The sequence below is a fragment of the Danio aesculapii genome, chromosome 14 (genome assembly GCF_903798145.1).
Source record: "Danio aesculapii chromosome 14, fDanAes4.1, whole genome shotgun sequence".
Classification (NCBI taxonomy): domain Eukaryota; kingdom Metazoa; phylum Chordata; class Actinopteri; order Cypriniformes; family Danionidae; genus Danio; species Danio aesculapii.
In genome coordinates, this window is record NC_079448.1 from 33,607,116 (window position 1) to 33,628,908 (window position 21,793).

The 21,793-nt window shown below is 36.9% G+C and overlaps 2 protein-coding genes across 3 annotated transcripts in view; one reads left to right on the forward strand and one right to left on the reverse strand.

Annotated features, from left to right (window-relative positions):
- Positions 1-3,946: 3,946 nt before the first annotated feature.
- Positions 3,947-12,863, reverse strand: mospd1 (motile sperm domain containing 1). 2 transcript variants are annotated; one of them, XM_056472969.1, is made up of 6 exons: positions 12,845-12,863; positions 9,317-9,599; positions 9,160-9,235; positions 7,623-7,855; positions 4,325-4,486; positions 3,947-4,249 (listed from the first exon to the last, which is right to left on the reverse strand). In XM_056472969.1, exons 2-6 carry the CDS (start codon positions 9,471-9,473, stop codon positions 4,218-4,220), a joined length of 660 nt encoding a protein of 219 aa, XP_056328944.1. In that variant the 5' UTR covers positions 9,474-9,599; positions 12,845-12,863; the 3' UTR covers positions 3,947-4,217. The 2 variants fall into 2 exon arrangements, with proteins under 2 accessions (XP_056328944.1, XP_056328942.1); XM_056472967.1 differs by lacking the exon at positions 12,845-12,863 and adding an exon at positions 12,542-12,648.
- Positions 12,864-16,810: 3,947 nt separating this feature from the next.
- The window catches only part of ints6l (integrator complex subunit 6 like), a 46,163-nt gene continuing 41,180 nt past the window's right edge, over positions 16,811-21,793 (forward strand). The window contains exons 1-2 of the mRNA XM_056472570.1: positions 16,811-17,087; positions 17,204-17,281. Of these exons, the coding sequence (XP_056328545.1) occupies positions 16,977-17,087; positions 17,204-17,281 (189 nt within the window). The 5' untranslated portion in view covers positions 16,811-16,976. The remainder of the gene's footprint in view (positions 17,088-17,203; positions 17,282-21,793) is intronic.

Here is a 21,793-nt window from a genome sequence, read left to right on the forward strand (position 1 = left end):
TTTAGTTGTCATGTCTTGTATCAGTTTTTTTGTTTGGTTATTGTCTGAAAGGGCACCTATTTTACCCCTTTTACAAGATGTAAGAAGTCTTTGGTGTCTCCAGAATGTATAAAATTTCAGCTCAAATGCCCATCAGATAATTTATTATTGGCTCCAGAATCTGCCCATTTTGGTGTTTGAATACATTATAGCTGTTTTTTTTTTTTTTTGTAGCCTGTGGCTTTGAATCCAATTGAGCTGCTTCTCCCTGCCCACCATTCCCACGTACCTGTCTGCTTCTCATGTGTTGCGTCAGATAAACAGCAGTCAGTGATCGCGACGGACTCAGATGAAGCTGAAATACAGCTCATTCGTCAATAATACCAAGCATGCTTATTTGATTTATTTGTGGTGGTTTATTCAAGCCTTTCTGAAATGATGAGCCTCACACAAATGCTGTTTGCTGTACACACACACACACATACATGTATATATGTGTGTATAATTAACATTTACTGACACCATGCGGCTGTGGTGATTATAGCGGTTAAGAATTATATAGTGATTTTACTGTCTTGTTACAAACCTGCTCTGTTTTAAACTTATCAAATTCACAGAGAGTTGTAACAAACATTTTAATCCCAGTTTATTTGTTTTTTAAAAAGAGAGACTTTCTGGGTTTATATCCCTCCAATATGACTGGGGAAAACACCATACATACACACAGTTCTGTCCAAACGGCTTACAAAAGTTGATTTTCGTAATAGGTGCCCTTTAAAGCATTATGTGTCAGTTGCATATCAATTATCAGTTCCCTCATGTTTATTTAAAGATGCTTCAAGAGTGTTAGACTGTGGTGGATTTAGATTTACTGCCTTTAGTTGTCACGAAACTCTCTTATACCTACTCTTATACCCAGTTTACGTAATTACAATCATATGTACGTAGTATCAAAGTGATATATTACTTGTACAGCCAATGTTTGTCCAGTCATTGCTCTTGCATATCCCGTATGTGAACCTATGTACTTCCATACATACATGTTTTACAGAGCCTGCACCGTTTGTGCGCGTTCATGTGTTTGAGAGGATGCGTGTCTTTGGGAAATTCTCTTGAAGGTATTGTTCACACAAAATTAAACCCTCACGATATCTTAAATGTATAAGACATTTACAGAACAGTAAATAAGGTTTTTAAGCCGATACAGTGATCCTTTGTGTGATAAGCTGCTCTTTAACCCTTTGCTCTACCTAATGGTTGACGATATTTTGACAGTTTAAAAAATGGTTTACACACAGCATTGTTGGTTTACCAAACCATCAAACAAACATCCTGTTGCACTACTACACTTGATTTTGGTTTTATTGTAAAATAAACAATGTTAAATCTGATATATTTTGTACTTCAAAACAAAGATGATTTTGAATTCGAAAAATGTTTTATTTTAAATAAATTGGTCTTACACTTTCATATTCTCAGATTTTTCACAGTTTATGCTCTCATTCTGGTACTTTTGCCATAAACCGACTTATCTACCATTTGGTAGCGGTTGATATTTTAGAAGTTATGGGATGTGTTGTGAAAAAATGCACTGTGTTAACTAGTGTCATTAGGCGTTCATTTTTGTCTTGGTGGGATAGTTAAAGGGTTAAGAGTCAAAAGCATATGTAGATAAAGCAAAATTAATGCCTGTGGTTCCTGAGTATATTCATGTTATAAATTGAATGGTTTGTGTAAGAAACTGGACATTGCTTAATATTACTACCTTTAGTCCACAGCCTCATCAAACAGTGACGAATGTTTTCATGCCAGTTTGGAGCTTTAAAGGAATAATTTGATCCAAAGTAAAAATCACCACCATTTACCCACCATGCCTTGTTTCAAACCCCGGGGCGGACTTGACAAATAAGTGAGGTAAGCAGCCGCTTAGGATCCCAGGGAATTAGGGGGGTCAGATCAATACCAAGAAGCCTATATTAATCGTATAGCTCTTTTATAAGTTTTCTGTCATGTGTTAGAATCATGGTCAAGTCTGTCTATAACCGTTTTGATTTTAATGTCATTACTTTTCAAAACCAAGGGCCTCCATGAATAGTGGAACATTGCTTTCTCCACAAGTGCGAGGTGTGAGCGGTTTAAAGACACTGCCAGTCTGCCAGCGATCTGAGTATAGAGGTAGGTAGAATGTGCAAGAGTGAGAATATTGAGAACATTTGGGGAAAAAAGTAAGACAATCAATGAAACCCAGGCAGCTACCCCAGCGAAGCTGAGAAAAGAGGATATTAAAAAAAAAAAAAAGAACTGTTTAAGTCACTTTTTCCTTTTTTACATTAAGATAAAAGATTGACTTTAAATATATTTTAACATGAAGTATATCTGAAAAAAAAAATAAAAAAATTACTAACGCCCAAAAAATCTATAGAGAAAGAGAATTTTTTGAGACTCAACGCTAGAGGTCCCAAATCAGTAAGTCTGCCCCTGTTCAAACCTTTAAAAACGTTTTCTGTTGAACACACACACACACAAAAGATATTTTGAAGAAAGCTGTATACCTGTAACCGTTAACTTCCATAGTAAGTGTTTTTTCCTACTATAAAAGTCAATGGTTACAGGTTTACAGCTTGCTTCAAAATATCTTTTTTGTGTGTTCATAAGGTTTGAAACAAGTAAAGGCTGGTAAATGGTGGTGATTTTTTTTTTACTTTGGGGTGAACTATCCCTTTAAAGCTCCAGACTGACATGAAAACATTCAGAATACAAACAACAGAAAAGATAGAACCACTTGAGGGTGGGTAAAGTTTCATTTTTGGGTGAACTATCCCTTTAAGATTAATATAATCAAGCATCACCTACATGGCGTTTGCTCTAGTTTCCAAACTTTAAGTCGAGTTGAAAGAAGAGTCAGTTTTCAAGCATGCTCAACTAAATGCTCCTTTTCTCCCTTGAGATTAATAGTTCCTTACATTTATATATCGATTTTTCTTGACACTTAAAGCACTTTACACATCAGGGGAATCTCCTCATACACCACCAGTGTACAGCATCCACCTGGATGACGCACCAGATGTGGGGATGATTAGGAGGCCATGATTGACCGAGGCTAGTAGGCAAATTTGCCGGGGTTAAACCCCTACTCTTTTTCGGAGGACATCCTTGGATTTTTAACTACCACAGAGAGTCAGGACCTCAGTTTAACATCTCATCCGACAGATGGTGCTCACTGAGCAGTACAGAGTCCCCTTCATTTTACTGTGACATTAGGACTCACACAGGCCGCAAGTTGAGCGCCCCCTGCTGGTCTCACTAACACCACTTCCGGCAGCAACCTAGCTTTCCCATGTGGTCTCCCACCCAGGTACTGACCGGGCGCAGCTCTGCTTGGCTTCAGTGGGCGACCATGTGAGAGTTGCAGTGAGCTAGCTGCCGGCTGATTATTCAGCTTATTTCTAAACATGCAGTGTGTTACATATCACTTTTTAAAGTGTTAGTTCACCCAAAAATGAAAATTCTCACCATTTACCAGCACTCAAATGGTTCTAAATGAAACCGAATGTCTGTCATCTGTTAAACACAAAACAAGATATTCTGAAGAATGTTGGAAATAGCTGAAAGAAAAAAAAAATGTGAAAGTCAGTGGCTGTTTTTCCCAGCATTCTTCATTGTATCTTCATTGTTCAACAGAAGAAACTTAAACGAGTTTGGAAGAAATGGAGGATGGATGAGTAAATGCTGACACAATTGTTATTATCGATCCCTTTAAACCAACCAAACCGATTAGGACACTACTGAATATTTACTGCTAGTAATCCTGAACATGAAATAGTTTTTAGAAAATGCCATTTGCTTTATTTGATGTGGCGTCTAAAGAGATTACGGCGCAGAATATCTAAGCAGTGAACAAACTTTAAAACATAAAAAGCCTTTCTCAGCCTTGAGAGATGCAACAAACAGCCACAGACACTGAATCTGACGAATAACAACACATTTAATTTAATGTATTCATGTTCTTCTACACCCCCTCCCACTTAACATAATAGTCAGCCGGATGCAGTGCCGGCTCAGTCACTTTTCAGCCTGTAAACACATTGCCCATGGATCTCTGCATCTTCATTGTGTTTGTGATGATCATTTAAGAAGTTAGTTCCTGTTTATAGGGAGTTCACAACCCTTCTGGCTGTGTTAATGTCCGTATCTCCCCTCTTCATCATTATAGTTCCTTTTCGGTTTCCAAGAGCACTTCAAGTGCGCAGAATAACCATTGTAAGAAGACCTGTGCAACACAAGAAAGTACCGTGAAACACGCATAAGTCAGTCACACTGGGAATGCTGGATTTGTGTCACTCACCTAAAACATAAGCAGCTACGAGTTTCTTGTTAACACTTAAGTGGAGGTAGACAGGCACTGTGGATTCCTGCTCTCCCAGAGTTGGGAGCATAAGGGCTGCCATACACACCAGGCCTAAAAGCACAGTGAGGAGACTCGGACCCCCAGATGCTGTACGGCTCTCTGTGCGATGAAAAGAAGGAAAATTAAACACCACATTATTTTACAGTATATATATATATATATATATATATATATATAACTGAGCTGAACTGAACTTAAACACTACAAACTGAATTACACTGTTCCTATTTACTGTTACCTTTTATGTGAAGCTGCTTTGACACAATCTACATTGTATAAGCGCTATACAAATAAAGGTGAATTGAATTGAATTTATATATATATATATATATATATATATATATATATATATATATATATATATATATATATATATATATATATTGGTCTCTGACGCCACCCAGTGGGAAGACTAGTTAACAGCAGGGTCTGGGCCATGGACGTTTTTTCTAAAGTGTGTGTGTGTGTTTATTAACTTATGCACTACTATAATTTAGCTGTATTATATGTTTAGTTGTTGCAACTTATTTAGAAAATAAGAAAAGGCAAATTATAAAAAATTATGAAAATTTAATGACAAAAACATTACAAATATTACTTGAATAACATTTTTATTTAGCAAATATAACTTTTGACTTTAATAATGTATTGATAAATTATTTGAAACTGAACTTATATGAGCTAAAATGAACTGTTGTATGTTTATTAACTAATGTTAGCAAAGATTAATAAACACTGCATCAAATGTTATAGTCAAATAGTCATTGTTGGCCCATTTCCACTGAGTGGTACTGTACTGTACAGTATAGTTCGGTATGGGTCACCTTTTATCGGATTTGCGTTTCCGGTGGGTGTGGTGTACGACAGAAAGTTTCAGTTGATGTCATTCAAGTAAAGCTGTACGGGATGTTCACTTATCACATGAGAAGCACTTCTCACAAAACAGATGCTTTATACACATAAATACTTGTGTATAAATGTTCATTACTAACCTTTCTATGAACATGATTTGATTATAACTGCAGATCAATGATTATGCGAAATAGCCTAGTGTAATATCTGCAGTTATATAAAATAAATAAATAAATCCAACATAAATGAACACATACAGACCCTTACAGTCTCTGATATGTTACCAATTACAGATAAACTACACACAGCATACATTTAGTCCTTAATCGGGTTCTAAAACAACATTCAACATATAGCCCAGTCAGTGCAATCCTCTCATCTGTATCTTTAATCTTCACCAGCACATGTAACCTCTGTTAAAAAGTAATTCTGTCATTCAGAGTTCATAGAAAGGTTAGTAATGAACATTTATACACAAGTGTTTATGGATAAGGCATCTGTTTTGTAAAGTGCTTCTCATATGATATGTGAAAGACCCTAACAACTTTACTTGAATGACGTCGACTGAAACTGTCATACACCACATACCTCTCAGTAGAAACGGGCCATTAATGGACATTATTGTAAAATGTTAACCAAAAAATTACCCCCTTATTTAAAAAATAAATAAATACACTACTACAGGTTTTATATTACAATGCAAAAAAGTATTTTAAAAAATCTCACATAAAACAATGTAAATATTGACAGCTGTACAATCAGTTGGTAAGAGAGAGAGAGTTTTGAATTTATTGTCATATCAACTTCTTTGGGTATTTCATGGCAAAACCAGATCAAATCTACAACATTTTATAAATATCACGTTTCTATAATATTAAAAAATGTATGACAATAAAAATACATCAAAAGCAATGAAAAATACATAAGATAAAATACATAAATAATAATACTATACAAGATAAAACTCTTTATGGTTTACTTTTGATACAAATTAAAACATTTTGGAATTTACTTATTTAGAAATATTTCATTTCAAGTCTCTCCAGATAAAAATGGTTGTCTGATACTATTAAAAATAAGGCATTCCACAAGTATATGCTTAACAGTTTGGTTTCTGTTGCAATATTGATGTTTTGGGGCTTCTTTTTCTTTGAGTGAATGTCAAGCGGCAACCTCCCGCTCTCCCTCGGGAAGCCAATACGGAAGTAACTGAAACTGCAATTCATCAAAATTCCGCTAGTCCTGGCTCCATAATAGAGCAAATTGCAATTGAGCCCACTGTTAAAATGGCCAACTTTACAGCAGAAAAAAAGGTGTTTACAGCCTGGTACAAAGAATGATTTTGGTTCATATAGCTATTATTACCCTCCATGACAACTGTGAGGGGGGTGAATTTTTTTATAACTCATCCATTTCCTTTCTATTAGGTTATATTAAGTTTGCATAATTAAGGGCGTGGCCACTTGAGTGACAGCTAGGTCTCGCTGGTCGCCGTCACTTCACCTCAGCTGAATCCGGCAGATTAGCCACTGATCTCTGCATATTCATCGTATTTTTGTTTTGTTTTATGTGGCTTTACACAGTCAGCTGCCTTTTGGACTTATTTCTTACAATTATCAGATGACATGGAATGCTGTGTGCATTTAATTGTGCTCACAAACCATTCATGTGGCCTCGTTTCCCATGTGAGTAAAGTTAGATACTTGTATACCATCTCTATAAATGTATTTGTTTTATTTAAGTTCATTTATCATTAATTTAGAACCGTAAAGACAGATTGGTTAGCTGTAGGCTCTAGAACAGTCATCTGAAGCGTTATCATACAGTGTTCTGCTGGATTTTATCAATAGTCTTGCATTTACTAACACATTTACTACTTCTCCCAAAGTAAAGTCTGTCTGCCAGGTCTAAGCAAAGTGCCAGCAGGTGTCTGTAGCTCCGCTCACTCTCCGCCTCTTTGCCCTTGTTTGGTATCCCGCCGTGGGTCGATAACGCGCGAACAAAATGGCGACGGTTGGCCGCGCCTACTTGTAGCTTCTTTTGCAGTGTTCAGAAACCTATGGGTGACGTCACGGATACTACGTCCATATATTTTACAGTCTATGGTGAATGTCTATGAGCAAGTCTCATGTCCCCAATACGACATCTTGTGTAAACGATATCATCATGTCTTATGTAGTTGGCTTTTCTTCCCATTACTGGCTGGATTTTAAAAAGCTCATTTTGTGAGCACTGATCCCATTCTGCTTGCCACTTGTTAAGAATAACACCTTTTATTAGTGGCTTTAAATCTGAAGATGGGATTTTGCACTCCTTTAATCTTCCTGTTAAGGCTCAATCAGTTATTAATATCTGAGTGTGTCTTATGAAGTGTGAAAGGCACCTGTCTGGAATGCAGTCTGCTCAAAGAAGACTCTGTCGGCGAGCTGCTCCTTCATCCTGCGCTCCTCCTCCTGGGGTCGAGTCTGCGGCTGCTCCTGAGCGGCGGAGGGCAGCAAAGTCGCCATCACTTCCTTCCTGCCCAGTGCCTTCCTCTGACTCTGTTCGGACACCTGCAGCCGGAACTTATCGATCACCCCGAAATGGCAGGAGCGTACGTCTCGATGGCGGATCACGCTGTTTGGTCAAAATCACAACACGTGAAAGAACATTAACATATAAATAATAAAAATAAATGGACGATTCTGACAAACATTTTCATTTAGTCAGCATTTACTGTTCTAATGCTGTATGATTCCAGTTTTTATATTACAAAAGGAGGATTAAAGAAAGAAAATGTACTACATGTCAAATATTACAAATGTTCTGGGGGTAAAAGACAGAGTTGGAAGAATAGAGAACAATAGCATACAGTTTTGGTGTATTTTTCTAAATGAAAATTCTGATCTTGCCTGTTGGTTTCTATGAACAACTATGGATTCTATTAGTGCTCCGACTCCAAGAAAAAGCAAACAATCTTTGAGAAATAAAAGCAAAGAGATCCCAGTAAACTAATACCTAGACAAATTAATATTGGTATCCTGGATTTACCATCAATATTTATCTAAAGAGAATAAGAGACTACTTAAATTCTCAGTTTTTATATATTATATTTGTATGTTTAAGTGGAACATTTTTTGTTTTATCTTGTAATTTACTGATGATGTTTCTTCCAAATGTAAAAAATATAGTTAACCCAAAAAACGAAAAGGTATTCACCCTCAAATAGTTCCAAACCTTTTCTTTTTCTGTTGAACACAAAATAAGATATTTAGAGGAAAAATAAACAGGAGGGCTAATAATTCAGGGGGGCTAATAATTCTGACTTCAACTCTATACAATTGAATTTCCTATTCTATTTTATTCAGCAGGAAGTCTCATAAATTTTAGCTTTGCTGGAATATTTATAATATTAATTGTGTGTGTGTGTGTGTGTGTGTGTGTAACAAATTTAGGCCTATTTAAGCCTAGCAAATTTAATTCTAGCATCTTGCAAAATAACTAGTAAAATATTTTGTACTTTCATCATGTCAAAGACAAAAGAAATGAGTTAATAGAAATTAAATTCAAAATCTTCTCTCTATAGAACAGCAGAGTAATATTTATGTATCAATGATCACATTATTTTTCTGAAAATTGATTTATCAGATCTTGATTTATCAAATCTATGCACTTGTGTAACTGTGAGACTTTAATAATGTGCACGAAGACCAACAGCCAAGCTCAGGGTTTCCTTTAAATGATACAAAATATTTCCATCTCTTACCAATTCCTTTCATATACCCCCATAACAACAATACTTTTTCAATACTTTTATTTCTCCTTTGGTGTTCGGATAAAAAACCCAGAATATACAGCATTAGGAACACAACCAGTTCTGACTTAACTATAATTTCTGGCTGAACGATCACTCTCTTAACTAAAATGTTGAAGATGCTTACATATCAACGCAACATTGCGGTTTAACAGCACCGGTGGCGTCCACCACGGCATACTTGTTTGGCGCTGTGCACAGAACTAAGGACACAACAAACAGTCAGAAAGAAAGCGCACAAAAGAAAGGCTCTCATAGGCACAAAGATGTAGTGAAGGACTCACCTTTAAATTTAAGAGCAAACTCATAGGGGTTGTAGAGCGTGAGCACCTGCTTGTGTGAAGCCTGCTCATCTGCGTAAAACACGAGCTCAGTGGGAAACACAAACACTGGAAGGCTTCCCTCCACTAGGTCAGGCTGCCGGCTCTGCTGCTGCTGCATTGGCTCACGCTGAGCTCACGTCCTCCTCCCTTTATGCTTTTCCCACTGCCGCTCCGGGCTGTAACACTGCACAGATCCAGGTCCAAACGCAGACACTTCAGCTCTTTGGCAGCATGTCGTTCACCTCTGAAAAGAGAAAATCAGCAAGAGTAAAATATGTTTAAATGTAGATAAAAACAGTCGTAAAGGAAAACAAAAATACACCCAATCTTGTAAATAGCATGAACTGAATGGCTTGTGTTGTTCTGTGAGAGCTGCATGATTAATTGTGATATATCAGACATTTAGATGAACGCCACTGAGTGTAGGTGTTACAAAAAGCCTATTTATTACAGAACTACTGGGACAGAGGTTTGGATATGAACATGGATCTCTAATTTCATTCATTTTCCTTCGGCTTAGTCCATTATTTATCAGGGGTTGCCACAGCGGAATGAACCGCCGACTATTCCAGCATTTGTTTTATGCAGCAGATGCCATTCTAGCCGCAACCCAGTACTGGTAAACACCTAAACACTCTTCACACACACTACAGTCAATTTAGTTCATCCAATTCACCTATATTATGTCTTTGGACTGTGGGGGAAAACTGAGCACCCGGAGGAAACCCACGTGAACACGAAGAGAACATGCAAACTCCACACAGAAAGGATGGGACTCAGCGACAGTGCTAATCACCGAGCCACCATGCCGCCCTTAGATCTCTTATTTAAAGCTCCTTTTGAAAGTAAACTGATGCTTCAGATTAAGTTCATATCGATTACATTAGTAGGTGATGACAGGCAACTGTTAAAAGTCATTTGTTGTTCTTTTTTATTCTAAATCTAGTTATGAAAAAATTAAGTCACTAAATTCTATTTTTAAAAATAGGTTTGAATGAATTCAGATTAAATATTATTAAATAATTATCAGAAACTCTCCAAATTCGATCTTTCCGAAGTTTAATATGGAATTCCAAGTAGGTCAGTAAAGAGTTGATTATTAAGAGGTTTATTATCATTTAATAATTTATAAGATAAATTTGTCAGTAAATTGATAGTTTTATTATGTTGCAAAAGGTTTATGTTTCAAATAAGAGCTACTCTTAAAATACAGTTAATTAAAAACATGTTAGATTTAAATGCTTTCAAATTTGAAGTTGGTATCACAAAAATTAAGGGCAGAACAGTGTTGTGAAAAGAGTCCATCATTATTATCCGGTAACATTGATTCAATGATGCCGATGTGGTCTAAGACCCTCCTATCTCTGATTAATAAATCCAGCACTGATATCACTTCTGTAACAAAACAGTCCGCAAACAATAAACCTCGACTGTCAGACTTTTCCATCAAAATGTTTCTTTCAAGATTATTTTATAATCAAACCTTCATCGAATGTAACTTCTGAAAAATATAACTTGTCACTGCTCACTAGGTGGAGGAGCTGGAAAATAATTTTCAAGTACCATTTAGATCCCACAATACCAAGTTATAAAATAAGTCTTACAGAATAAATTTTTTGTTTTTCTAAGCTAATTCATAAAATTAGGGCACATACATTTAACAGGTTACTTAGGACTGGGCCGATAAACGATACTATATCGCAATAAAGTTTATTTCAATAACAAAAAGCTCTGGACTTTTTTACTCTATATTGCTCTAAGAGCCAATCACACAGCAGAAATGTGCAACAATGGGAATCTAAAAGTGTGTTGATATTAGAGACGTACTGAATTTTCTGCCACGGAAATTTATCGGCCAAAAATATGCCATTTCATTTTCAAGTTTTTTTATGGCTTCAGTCATTGGGGGACTCTTTTAAATCTGGAAGCATAAACAACTTATATTGAAATCTATTGCATTTTTGACATATCGCCCAGCCCCAGGTTACAGTCTTTTCTATTTTTGTACAATACAAAACTTTGGGACAGTTCTGTAATACCTGACAAAAAAAAACAGAACTAATGCAACATGATGTTTAAATAAGTTAAAATGCATGAACAAGTCAAATGCTAAAGTAGTTTCCCTAAAGCTCTGAGAATAATCAGGGAATGTTTCAGAAAACTAATGTAAACAAGCATAAACTTGACAAAATACATTATAATTCAGCTGCTAATGTAATTATGCAAGCAAATAAAATTAAACTGAGCACGTGTCAGTATAATCTGATAACAGTGTGAATGTAATAAAGGCTAATGGATGATGGCCAAGATCTCTGTACAAAACAAGTTCCAGCATCCACGTGGCTAGTCATGTGACCATGTTTACTGAATTCGTCTGAAACGTGAAGATTTCGCAACACGACCCAAAGAAGCAATAAATTAATAACGTCAAACTTAAACCGTCTCAACATCATACCAATGAGGGCAATGACACAGCAGGACAGCTGGCACACAGAAGGAAGTCTGTTCTCAAATATCAGTCTACAGACAACTATTTTAACTGGGTTTACCTATGTCATATAACGTTATATACATCCAACAAATAGGCCTTACGTAGAAAATAAATAGTGCTCAACCAAATGGTAAAAATCTTATAAGTGGGTCCTCTGTGTAACATTAAACCTCCTGTCTAGTGATAGATGGCTTTCTACAGAATGTCTTCAGCCGATCGGATAACGTTGAAACAGTCCTTTTGTCCTCTTGAAGCCTATTGTGTTTTGCTGACTATTAGCAGAGACGGCTATATGTAACATGACATTCATATTTCATGAAACCTGTAGATTAAAGCGACCGAAAATCGTGTAAAATGTTAAATATTTCTTATAACTTATACAATACATTCTCAATGTTAACTTAATTTAAAGAAAGATGAGTCTTTGGCTGAAAAAAATGATTAGCAAAAGCTGTCATTTCAGTTTTTATAGTAATTAAGCTCGTTAAATAGACGACTCGTTTACCGATATTGTTATTGCCATAAATCTTTGACTATATTAATTACGTTACTGGTTATTGACGTAACGTTATTGTTGGTATGGTTAGCTTTCAAACATGCTAGCATAAAATTGTAACACCGGAATGACAACGGCAACATTAAGATTTTTACAAAAAAGCGTATATAAAGAACTGTTTAGAAATATGTATGTTTACCTCACTCCCGTTTACCGTTTAGCGATATTTATTTCAAATCCCACCCCGTTTCCTTTTTCTTTGTCAACAATACGCTGCAAAGCGCGCGTTGAATGCTGGGATACTGGAGGCTTTAGGAATTCCGCCTAGGTCTTGATGACGTCACTGAGTTTCTCAAATCTATTTTCTGTTTTTTTGCGGTATTTCACTCGGTAAATGGTTTTGGTGAATAAGTGAAGTTTATCTACTGTCTTGGTGACTGTTTACCACTAAAAGTCTTAAAGGGACAGTTCACCCTAAAACTAAAATTCTGTTTTCGCCCACCCATGTTGCACCTGTGTCCTTTCTGCTTCAGAATAAACCCTTTTCACACTGACGTCACTTCCCTTCCCCTATTGTCAACGCAGTGTATTTTAGTTCCGGTTTACCTTTGAATGAATGGGAGACGTTTTTGGATAATTTACAAATAAAAATATTCTCATTGCATGATTTGATTTAAGACTATTATTGGTAACGGGCATGTGTCTATGTTTCTTTTTCAATACTGAGCTGCTTTCCGAGTTTAAAACTGATTTTTTAGGTTATTAAGAATAGGAATAAGCTATTGTTTATCAAGGGAAGTATATGTTTGCAATCTTTTAACTTAAGTTTATTTCCTCAATAATATTTTTTTACTTTAATGCTGCTCTGAATATAAATGTATATTATCTGTTATATGTAAATGTTTCAGCATGAGTACAATTCTTTATTAAATCTTCTCATATTACCAGCTAAGCATGTTTATAAATGCAATCAGTTTCATCATTTATTATTTATTGACACATTACAGTTTTGTTTAGTTTCTCCATTTGAATAAATGATGTCCTACTGCCACCTTTTGGGTGGATTTAATTTGAAATCTGTACTACTTTTTAATTAATAATGTTACAAATTAATTCATAATCTAATAATACTGAAATAAAATATTGTCTTTTTGTTGATATTTTTGCAATAGCAAATTTTTATAATGATTTAGTTTGATTAGTAAGAGTCACATACTGTACAACATTGTTTTTGTATTCAATTTAATTAGAATATTAAATAGACATAAATGTTTTATGTTCATGAATAAAATACCTATGCAGAAAAAATGGCAGAGAACTGAGCAGTAGAATGTGAATTATATGAATGTGAAACAACCACAGTTTTGGGGTGTTAATATTAATATGTTGGTCTATATGATGAGTCCCACCCCCAACAAGGCACTAGAGCTGCAGCTGAAATCAGCCACTTATATTAATATATAAAAGGGCATACATACCGAGAGTTCCTGACATGACCTGAACTCCTGCACGTTTATTAGTCCTAACGATACAGGTAGGAACACAAGAACCTGGGATGCTGAAATGTGTTTTGCCCATTTATGCTCACCTCAGCTTCTGCAAGCCCAGAGGAGGAAAATGTATTGCGCACAATCAGCATACAGGCAACAGATAATCCCAGGGCAAATAGATATTCAAAATTAAGTCTTTTACACTCAATTTTCTAAACAGTGAATGCCAAATATTGTACTATATAGGGGATGAACTATTTAGAGATTGCAAACATGCTTTACAATTGTGTTAAGAAAGTCACAGCACACACACATGGTCAGCTCTGATTTAGAGACGCCACATAGCTGATCATATGAACAAGTTTGTGCAGACCACAAAATATATTAGACCCTTACGTTACAAAAGGATTGCCAAATTTTAAATTGGAGGAATGGCCAGTCAAGTACTTTGACATAAACAAAATGCTATTTTTAAAGAAGGTGAGGATCTACTTGTTCTGTCCTGCATGCCTTTCTGTTTCTGTTTTCTGTCTTGTCATCGAACAAAACTGCATTCCACTTTGTATAAATTTTAAACCCCGGGTTTACATCCTTATTTACTAATTTGCAGTGATCATTAATTGAACAACTGCAGCAAGCAGTCTGTTTACATGAAAGCTTTAGCTTTAAATTGCAAATTACAATCAAGATTTTAACTGAATGGACATTTCAGGTTGCCTCACAGCACTTACAGCAAAGCCTCTATTTCTAGTCCTGGCTGGGCCAGGAGGCTTCCCTGTGTAGAGAAAGTTCTCCCTGTGTTCAGTTTGGTTTTCTCCGGGTGCTCTGGTTTTCCCCAGCCCAAAGACATGACATATACTTGAATGGGAAAGTGTGTGGGTGTTTCCCAGCACTGAGGTTTGTACTCTCAGTGCTGGTTTGTGGAAAGGCATCCACTGGTAAAACATATGCCAGAGTAATTGGTGGTTCATACTGTTGTTACAACCCCTGGAAAGGGAATAAAATTAAGAAAAGTGAGTGTCTGTCAGAGCATGTGATTGGCCATTGGTTGCTAAGCATCTGACATTTACACTGCACATGTTTGGCACCAGGATGTGTGGTTATTACCGTACATACAATGCTAAATGCCAAATACTTCAGTAACCCACATTTAGGTACATTCCGTACACTGTTCTTGTGATACAATTTTGTCAGAAGTGTGTGATCATCTGTGCACTGTCATGCATAGCCCAGTTTCATTCCAGGTGTATGGTCAGTATACAATAGCGCAGGTGCAAGGTGAATGCTCAAACAGAACGGGTCCATTTGGCGGTACTGTGCATGTGTCCAACTTGACCAGGTGCACTCATGCACAGTTGAGTGTACTTTAAAAGCTGCGATTACACAGTAAGGCGTGACATGGAAATGTATGTTTGGACCTTAACTCTGAGAAGTGTCTCATAATACCCCACAGGTTAAATGCAGTGCTGAAGTGGTGTGACTGCAGTAACCCAGGGTTAAGTATAGCACGAAGAACCCCTTTGTGAGACAATTGTATTTAGAGTGAACTGGCCCTTTAAAATTTGACAGCAAACCTCAAACGAAGCAAAACATTGTCCTGTAAATGTTAGTAAATTAAAACACAGGAAACCACCAGCTATTTAGTTTCACCCTCTTAGCGTTTTTATTCTTTTGAAAACCCAGTGAACCTAGCTTGACTTATGAAAACAGGACATGGAGTTGTCTGTTTAGTTTATTAAGTAAAGCTTAAAAACGCACGCCCCTTTTAAAATGAATGTTCATTCAGACAAGTGAACTATCCACCACCGCCTTCTTAGGGCTCAACCCATAATCAAAACATCAGTGACCGCGAGCACAAATTTGCACTCTGAAATTATGCATTACAATAAAATGTCTACATTACAATAAAAAACAAATAGACCTATTTGCACACATGCATTTAGTTCACGGGTGAACGGAATTGATCGATTTGACGATCATCGGCTAACATTAAACAAAAAGGAAACAGCGTGGCTCAAAATACAGATGAAGCTAGCTCTAAAATAACGTGATCTTATTTTAGGGATAGTTCACGTTTCTCACGCTGCCTCGATCATCTGAGCAGGCTGTTGAGTTGTAGGCTAGTTATGTAAAAATGCAGCTCAACGAGCATAATAAAGGGTACTGTATCATCGGCACTTGTTCACAGACTATTCCCTACGGAGATAAAAAATACCCTGTAGTATTAGCTATACAAGCTAGCCTTCACGCAGAGTAAATATATCAACTTGGCGTACACCCGCACATGCCTGCACATTTTTTATGTACGTTCAGTTAGCAGGATTGCAAAGCAGGTACGTCCCTTTCTGACATTCACCAATTCAAAGGGCATGTGTGCAGCAAGGCGGTTTAGGAGGAGCCAGAGCCTCACAACACTGCTTTTCCTCCCGCGTCTGTCTCGAGCGGTTTGGTGTATTAACATGGCGCTTGCCTACACTCTCTCAAAGGAGATAAACAAGAGGAGGGGAAGGCGGTCGAGGATGGATCTCTCCGATGGTCAGGGGGAGGCACAATTATTATAAAAATCACACAGAGCCCAAGCTTCTTCCCCACCCCCACCTAGACAACTAACTTACAGCTAGACGAGATCAGACAAGGAGGGGTCGCCCTGGCTTTTCACGAAACGAAAATTACATTTTTGGCATTAAGTGAACTTGTTAAATCATTCTAACGCACAACAGATTGACAGATGTAGCCTTTAAAGGCCAAAAAAAACAGCGTACAACAATCACAATCAAGACCGACATCCTCGCTCCACACGAGCACTGAGATCTGAAGAGGCATTCCACGACCTCATTGCATATTTATATGGAGAAGGCGTGGCTTCGAAGCTCGGCTCAGCCAATGGCAGGGCAGCGGCGGGGCGAAGGCGTTTCGGTCTCTTCGGAAGAGAAGTTCTCTAACAGCGCGAGCCCAGCACTGCTCAGAAAAGACAGATAGAGAATCAGGCGGCTGCAAAGGGTGGCAGTACGACCCTCTTTTGGGGGGGTCTGATTATAACAAAATATATACACACATATATGCATGCCCAGGGCCGCGAGATAGGTCATATGCCGATTGTAGCTATTTTAGTCAACATCTAGACGTATATCTATACATTTCAAAATGCCTATTTTACTTTTCCTGATAGACACGTCCGCTTCTATGAATCAGCGCACTTATTTGGGTACGACGTATCTGGACATTGCTAAAGGCGCGGTTGAGATCTTTATGAAGGTAAAGCATAATTTTACCCCGACTTTTTCAGCTTACTGTTGTACCTTGTTGGAGTTAAGGATCCCTATGACAGGATCAGTTGAAATGAATGTGTATTGTTTCGTTTTCTTTAACAGCTGCGTGCCCGAGACCCGGCTAGTAGAGGCGACAGGTACATGCTAGTTACATTCGATGATCCACCATACGGCGTAAAGGTAAATAAATACTACTAAATTGTGTTTATATGTGGTTAAAGCGGAGATATTTTTTCTGACAGTGAGACTCTACTGTCCCTCTGGTTCGTAGCATCGGGTCGGGCGGCCTCCCGGTGGCGAAAACGGCTAATTTTTGTTAAAATATCCGCAGACCCGGAGCAGCGCAGCCTCTGAACATGGCGGACATTTTGCTTTTGTGTTGGGAAAGCTCTCGAGCGCTGAGATGGAGGCGGAGAGATTTATTATCCACCGTGACGTATCGCGTGACGCGTGCGCGGGCCAACTCGGCCCGGATTGGACGAGCAGCCTGCCCTCTATCTCGTGCCCTCCTCTTGCATTCCCATTGGCCACTGTAGCCAGAACGAATCAACGCGATTTGATTTGTGCAAAAGCCATCAATAAGCAAATGAGGAGATGCTTTGCAGGTTTGCTTTGCTCTTTACGAGAGAGGGGCGCTTGTGAGTTGCCCTTGAAAGCAAGCATCAACTTCCTTCCCTTTCCACTCACAGTACATTCACCTCCCTCCCATTCATACTTCCCAAACACCAAACAGGTGAAAGCTGATTGAGTGTGTGCACATTAGCTCACTGAATCTTTCATTTTACTCAGATATTAGATATGTAGAACATTCGATGCATGATTGCTCGTTGTTCAGTCATCATTTACATATAAGGCATTAACCAGATAGATATGAAAGTGACACATTTTGCTCAAGCACGTAATCTGGAACAATTATACACCTGGTACATATACAGTGCAGCACAGTTTAGTGCTAGAGGCGTTTTGCTGTTTTCATATACACAAAGTTGTTTTCACCATCTGCAAGTAAGAATTATAGCCACAGGAGTACCTAAGAACTGTAGGATACAGTCAGACATCTGGAAGAACTGTATGCAAACACATCTCTTTATTTACAACACTAAGGGAATGTCATGAGCAGGATATCTTGTAGTCATTCTTGCTGAATGGTTTACTTGATCATTCTGAGACAAGGGCACGACTAGACTTGCACATAATATGTTCAGGGGCGTCATGCAAGTTTTTATGAGGGGACAACATTGACAGGTTTGGCATTTCTTCTTAAGACTGTGAGTCATGATAGCCTAGTGGTGTAATTATGTGTAAAGGCTGGTTCAAATTCTGATCCACTTTTTTGTTGTTGTTTAATAATCCAAGCAAATGTGCAGCTGAACTGAACTACAAATCACCCTGTATCTTTGAGTATGGGAAAAAAGCAGAACTCATACATTGTTTGAGTTTTGGAAACAATTATTATCAAGTAACAGCTATTATATATACAGCTGATGTCAGAATTATTAGCCCCCTGTATATTTTCTTTCCCCAATTTCTGTTTAACAGAGAGAAGATTTTTTTCAACAAATTTCTAAACATAATAGTTTTAATAACTCATCTCTAATAACTGATTTATTTTATCTTTGTCATGATAAATAAGCTTCTATACAGCTTAAAGTGACATTTAAAGGCTTAACTAAGTTAATTAGTTTAACTAGGCAGGTTAGGGTAATTAGGCAAGGTATTGTATATCGATGTTTTTTTCTGTTGACTATCTGAAAAAATATAGCTTAAAGGGGCTAATATTTTTAACCTTAAAATGGTTTTATAAAAATTAAATGCTACTTTTATTCTAGCTGAAATAAAACAAATAAGACTTTCTTCGGAAGAAAAAATGTTATCAGACATACTGTGAACATTCCCTTGCTCTGTTAAACATCATTTGGGAAATATTTAAAAAACAATACAAAATCAATATATATATATATATATATATATATATATATATATATATATATATATATATATATATATATATATATATATATATATATATATATATATATAATATCAACCATATTATTATATTATATAGTTACTCAGAGAACCCAGTTTCATATTTACAGTCTTCCAAATAATGCTTGTAGAAACAAATAAAACCAATTTTGTGTGAATAGTATGCCACACCTGCAACACAGATTCCCAAATGCTAAATAAATACTGATGTTTGAATTATTATTCATTAAATTAAAACTCTTTGGTTGTGTTAATTTATAAAAAAAAATAGTATCATGCCATTGGTATTATTGTGTATTGGGCTGTATTTTTCATTATGAAAATTAACAATGGTTTTATTTGTGTTTTTTGTTTTGTTGTAGTAGAAAAACCATAGTCACTTTTCTTAAGAGATTACTTCAGAACATCAAAAATCCCTGAAAGGTGTTGACAAACTATTAATTTTACATCTATAATAAATAAGGAACATAATTATACTTTTTAAAATTGTTTATATTTTTTGGAAGTTGCATCCAAAATCAAATTGGCTCTAAAAATTGAGGTGGCACATAGTCTAGTACAAAGATGCCCAAACTATGGCTTGCGGGCCAAAGTTGGCCCATGGTAAACTTTGAATTGGCCCACCATGCTAAATGATGTAAATGAATCAGCTTTTAATTTAAAATGTACAAACGACGCATAGAGGACAATGCAGAGACTTTGGTGAGCGAATCAAGGCAAAGGCAGCTTCTGCTTGACTAGTGTGTTCAGCATTGATCTCCATTGTGTTATAAATGTGATTGTATGTTTTTATCGCAAAAAGTTATAATAAAAAAAGTTATACAGCATTGATTCAAAGTAATGTTTTCTATTTGTTTTTTAATATTATGAAAGGAATTAGGCAATTAACCATGGCAACTTTAATGTAAAATAGTTTGGTATATTTACCTTTGGCCCACGCTATCAATGATATTTGGTTTTTGACCCTTCAAACTAAAAAGTTTGGGCCCTGGTCTAGTATGACTGGACATAAATCCTCAGAGCTGTAATTTTTATGATAACATAATATTACAAGCATTATTAAAACTCTGATATCAGTCGATAGTACAATAAGTAAATAAACACATATCCTAATCATTTTCCCCACACACAGGCAGCCATCATGAGCTGTTTATAATCCGCTGTGCCGGTTCCCTTGACATGACATTATTGAATATGGGAATTGTGGTTATGTGGTCGCGTTGTGCAGTCTAATTTCAAAGTATCATCCACTTTTTCTCAGCGCCTGTGCTTGAATCAAGGACTGCACTTATTGACATGTGCTTGTGACGTGGTTCTGCCTGGGTTCCTGTCTTCTTTGTTTGTGGTTTGACATTGACAATGAAAGTAGCTCTGTGCTTTAGGAGTTCATTAGTATGGACTATCTGGCAAGTAGCCAAGCACTCTCTTGGGGGGTTTCTTACCCCACTGCTTGTCATGCAGTTTTCCCACCCTGTAGTTTATCCAAGATAATCTGAGGCTGACTACCAAGTGACACTTAACTCTATAACTAAAGTGCATTTCCTGCTTAGAGTCGAGAACTGTGCACTAAAGATTCAAAGTGCCATTTGGTTGATGAGATTGTGAGCGTGCAAGTGGCAAATTCTTGGCATTATTATCTTAATGCGTCTTTGTTTGAGATGCTAAAGTGTGATGAGATGTTTTAACCACCCTGTTACATAAGCTCTTAGCCCTCTCTGAGCTATTCGTGGCCAGCTAGTTCCTCCTGGTTTTAAAAAAAAAGACTTCTCAGACAAGCATTGGCTCTTTAGAGTTACCGACCAGGCTAGCCCAGACCTGGACAAGAATACATTGGGCAAATACCAGCCTAGCAAGAATCTGGCCTCTGTGTCTGATAGAGTGCCTTTTTTATTTCCTGTCAATTATTCATGAGATTTTCAGCAGCTAAACAGTGAAGAGTTCCAGTGAGCCTCCAGTCCTCACAAAGCTCTCTTTTCCTGTTTGTGTGCCTCTCTTGTTGTCTGAGCCCTAGCCAAGCAGAACATTATTCTTAGCCTTGCTTATTTTCTGAATTTGACACAGATTTTGCCCTTTGCTGTTTTCTTAATCGATTGTTACTTAGGCTACTTGTCACTGAAGCATTAAGCTGAAGATGAAAACAAATTTGTTTTGTTGTAAACCGCGTTGTTTTTTTCTTTGGGTATTGAAGGAGAAATGCAGAATGAATACAACTGCATTTGTGGTTTACCCAGTGAGGCCCTGGAAAGCCTGTTACTTTTGTTTGGTAGCAAACAATGCAAAAACTTCCATATAGCTTTATACATTTTTACATTACACCACATTTAGACAACTTATGAATGTCATTGCAAAATATAACAAAATATCAACCCCCATGCATGTATTTTAAGAAAATACAGTAAATACGGCAAATGTGACAGGATAAATGTTAATATCCACCGCTGTATGGATATTTGTGATGTTAATGTACAAAATAAACCTGCTGTAACGTCCACAAACCGGGATTGAAGCATCTTCTTTTATAATTTTACTGACATGGCTGAGATGATAAAGTAAAGACGGTAAAATCGCTGTAATTCATTACAAACATGCACTGTTTTAAAACGTTTTAAACTTGTAAAACTCATTCTTGATGACATTTGATGATGATTGATGATCATAGAGTAGGCATAGGCCGGTATAAGATTCTGACGGTATGATAACCTT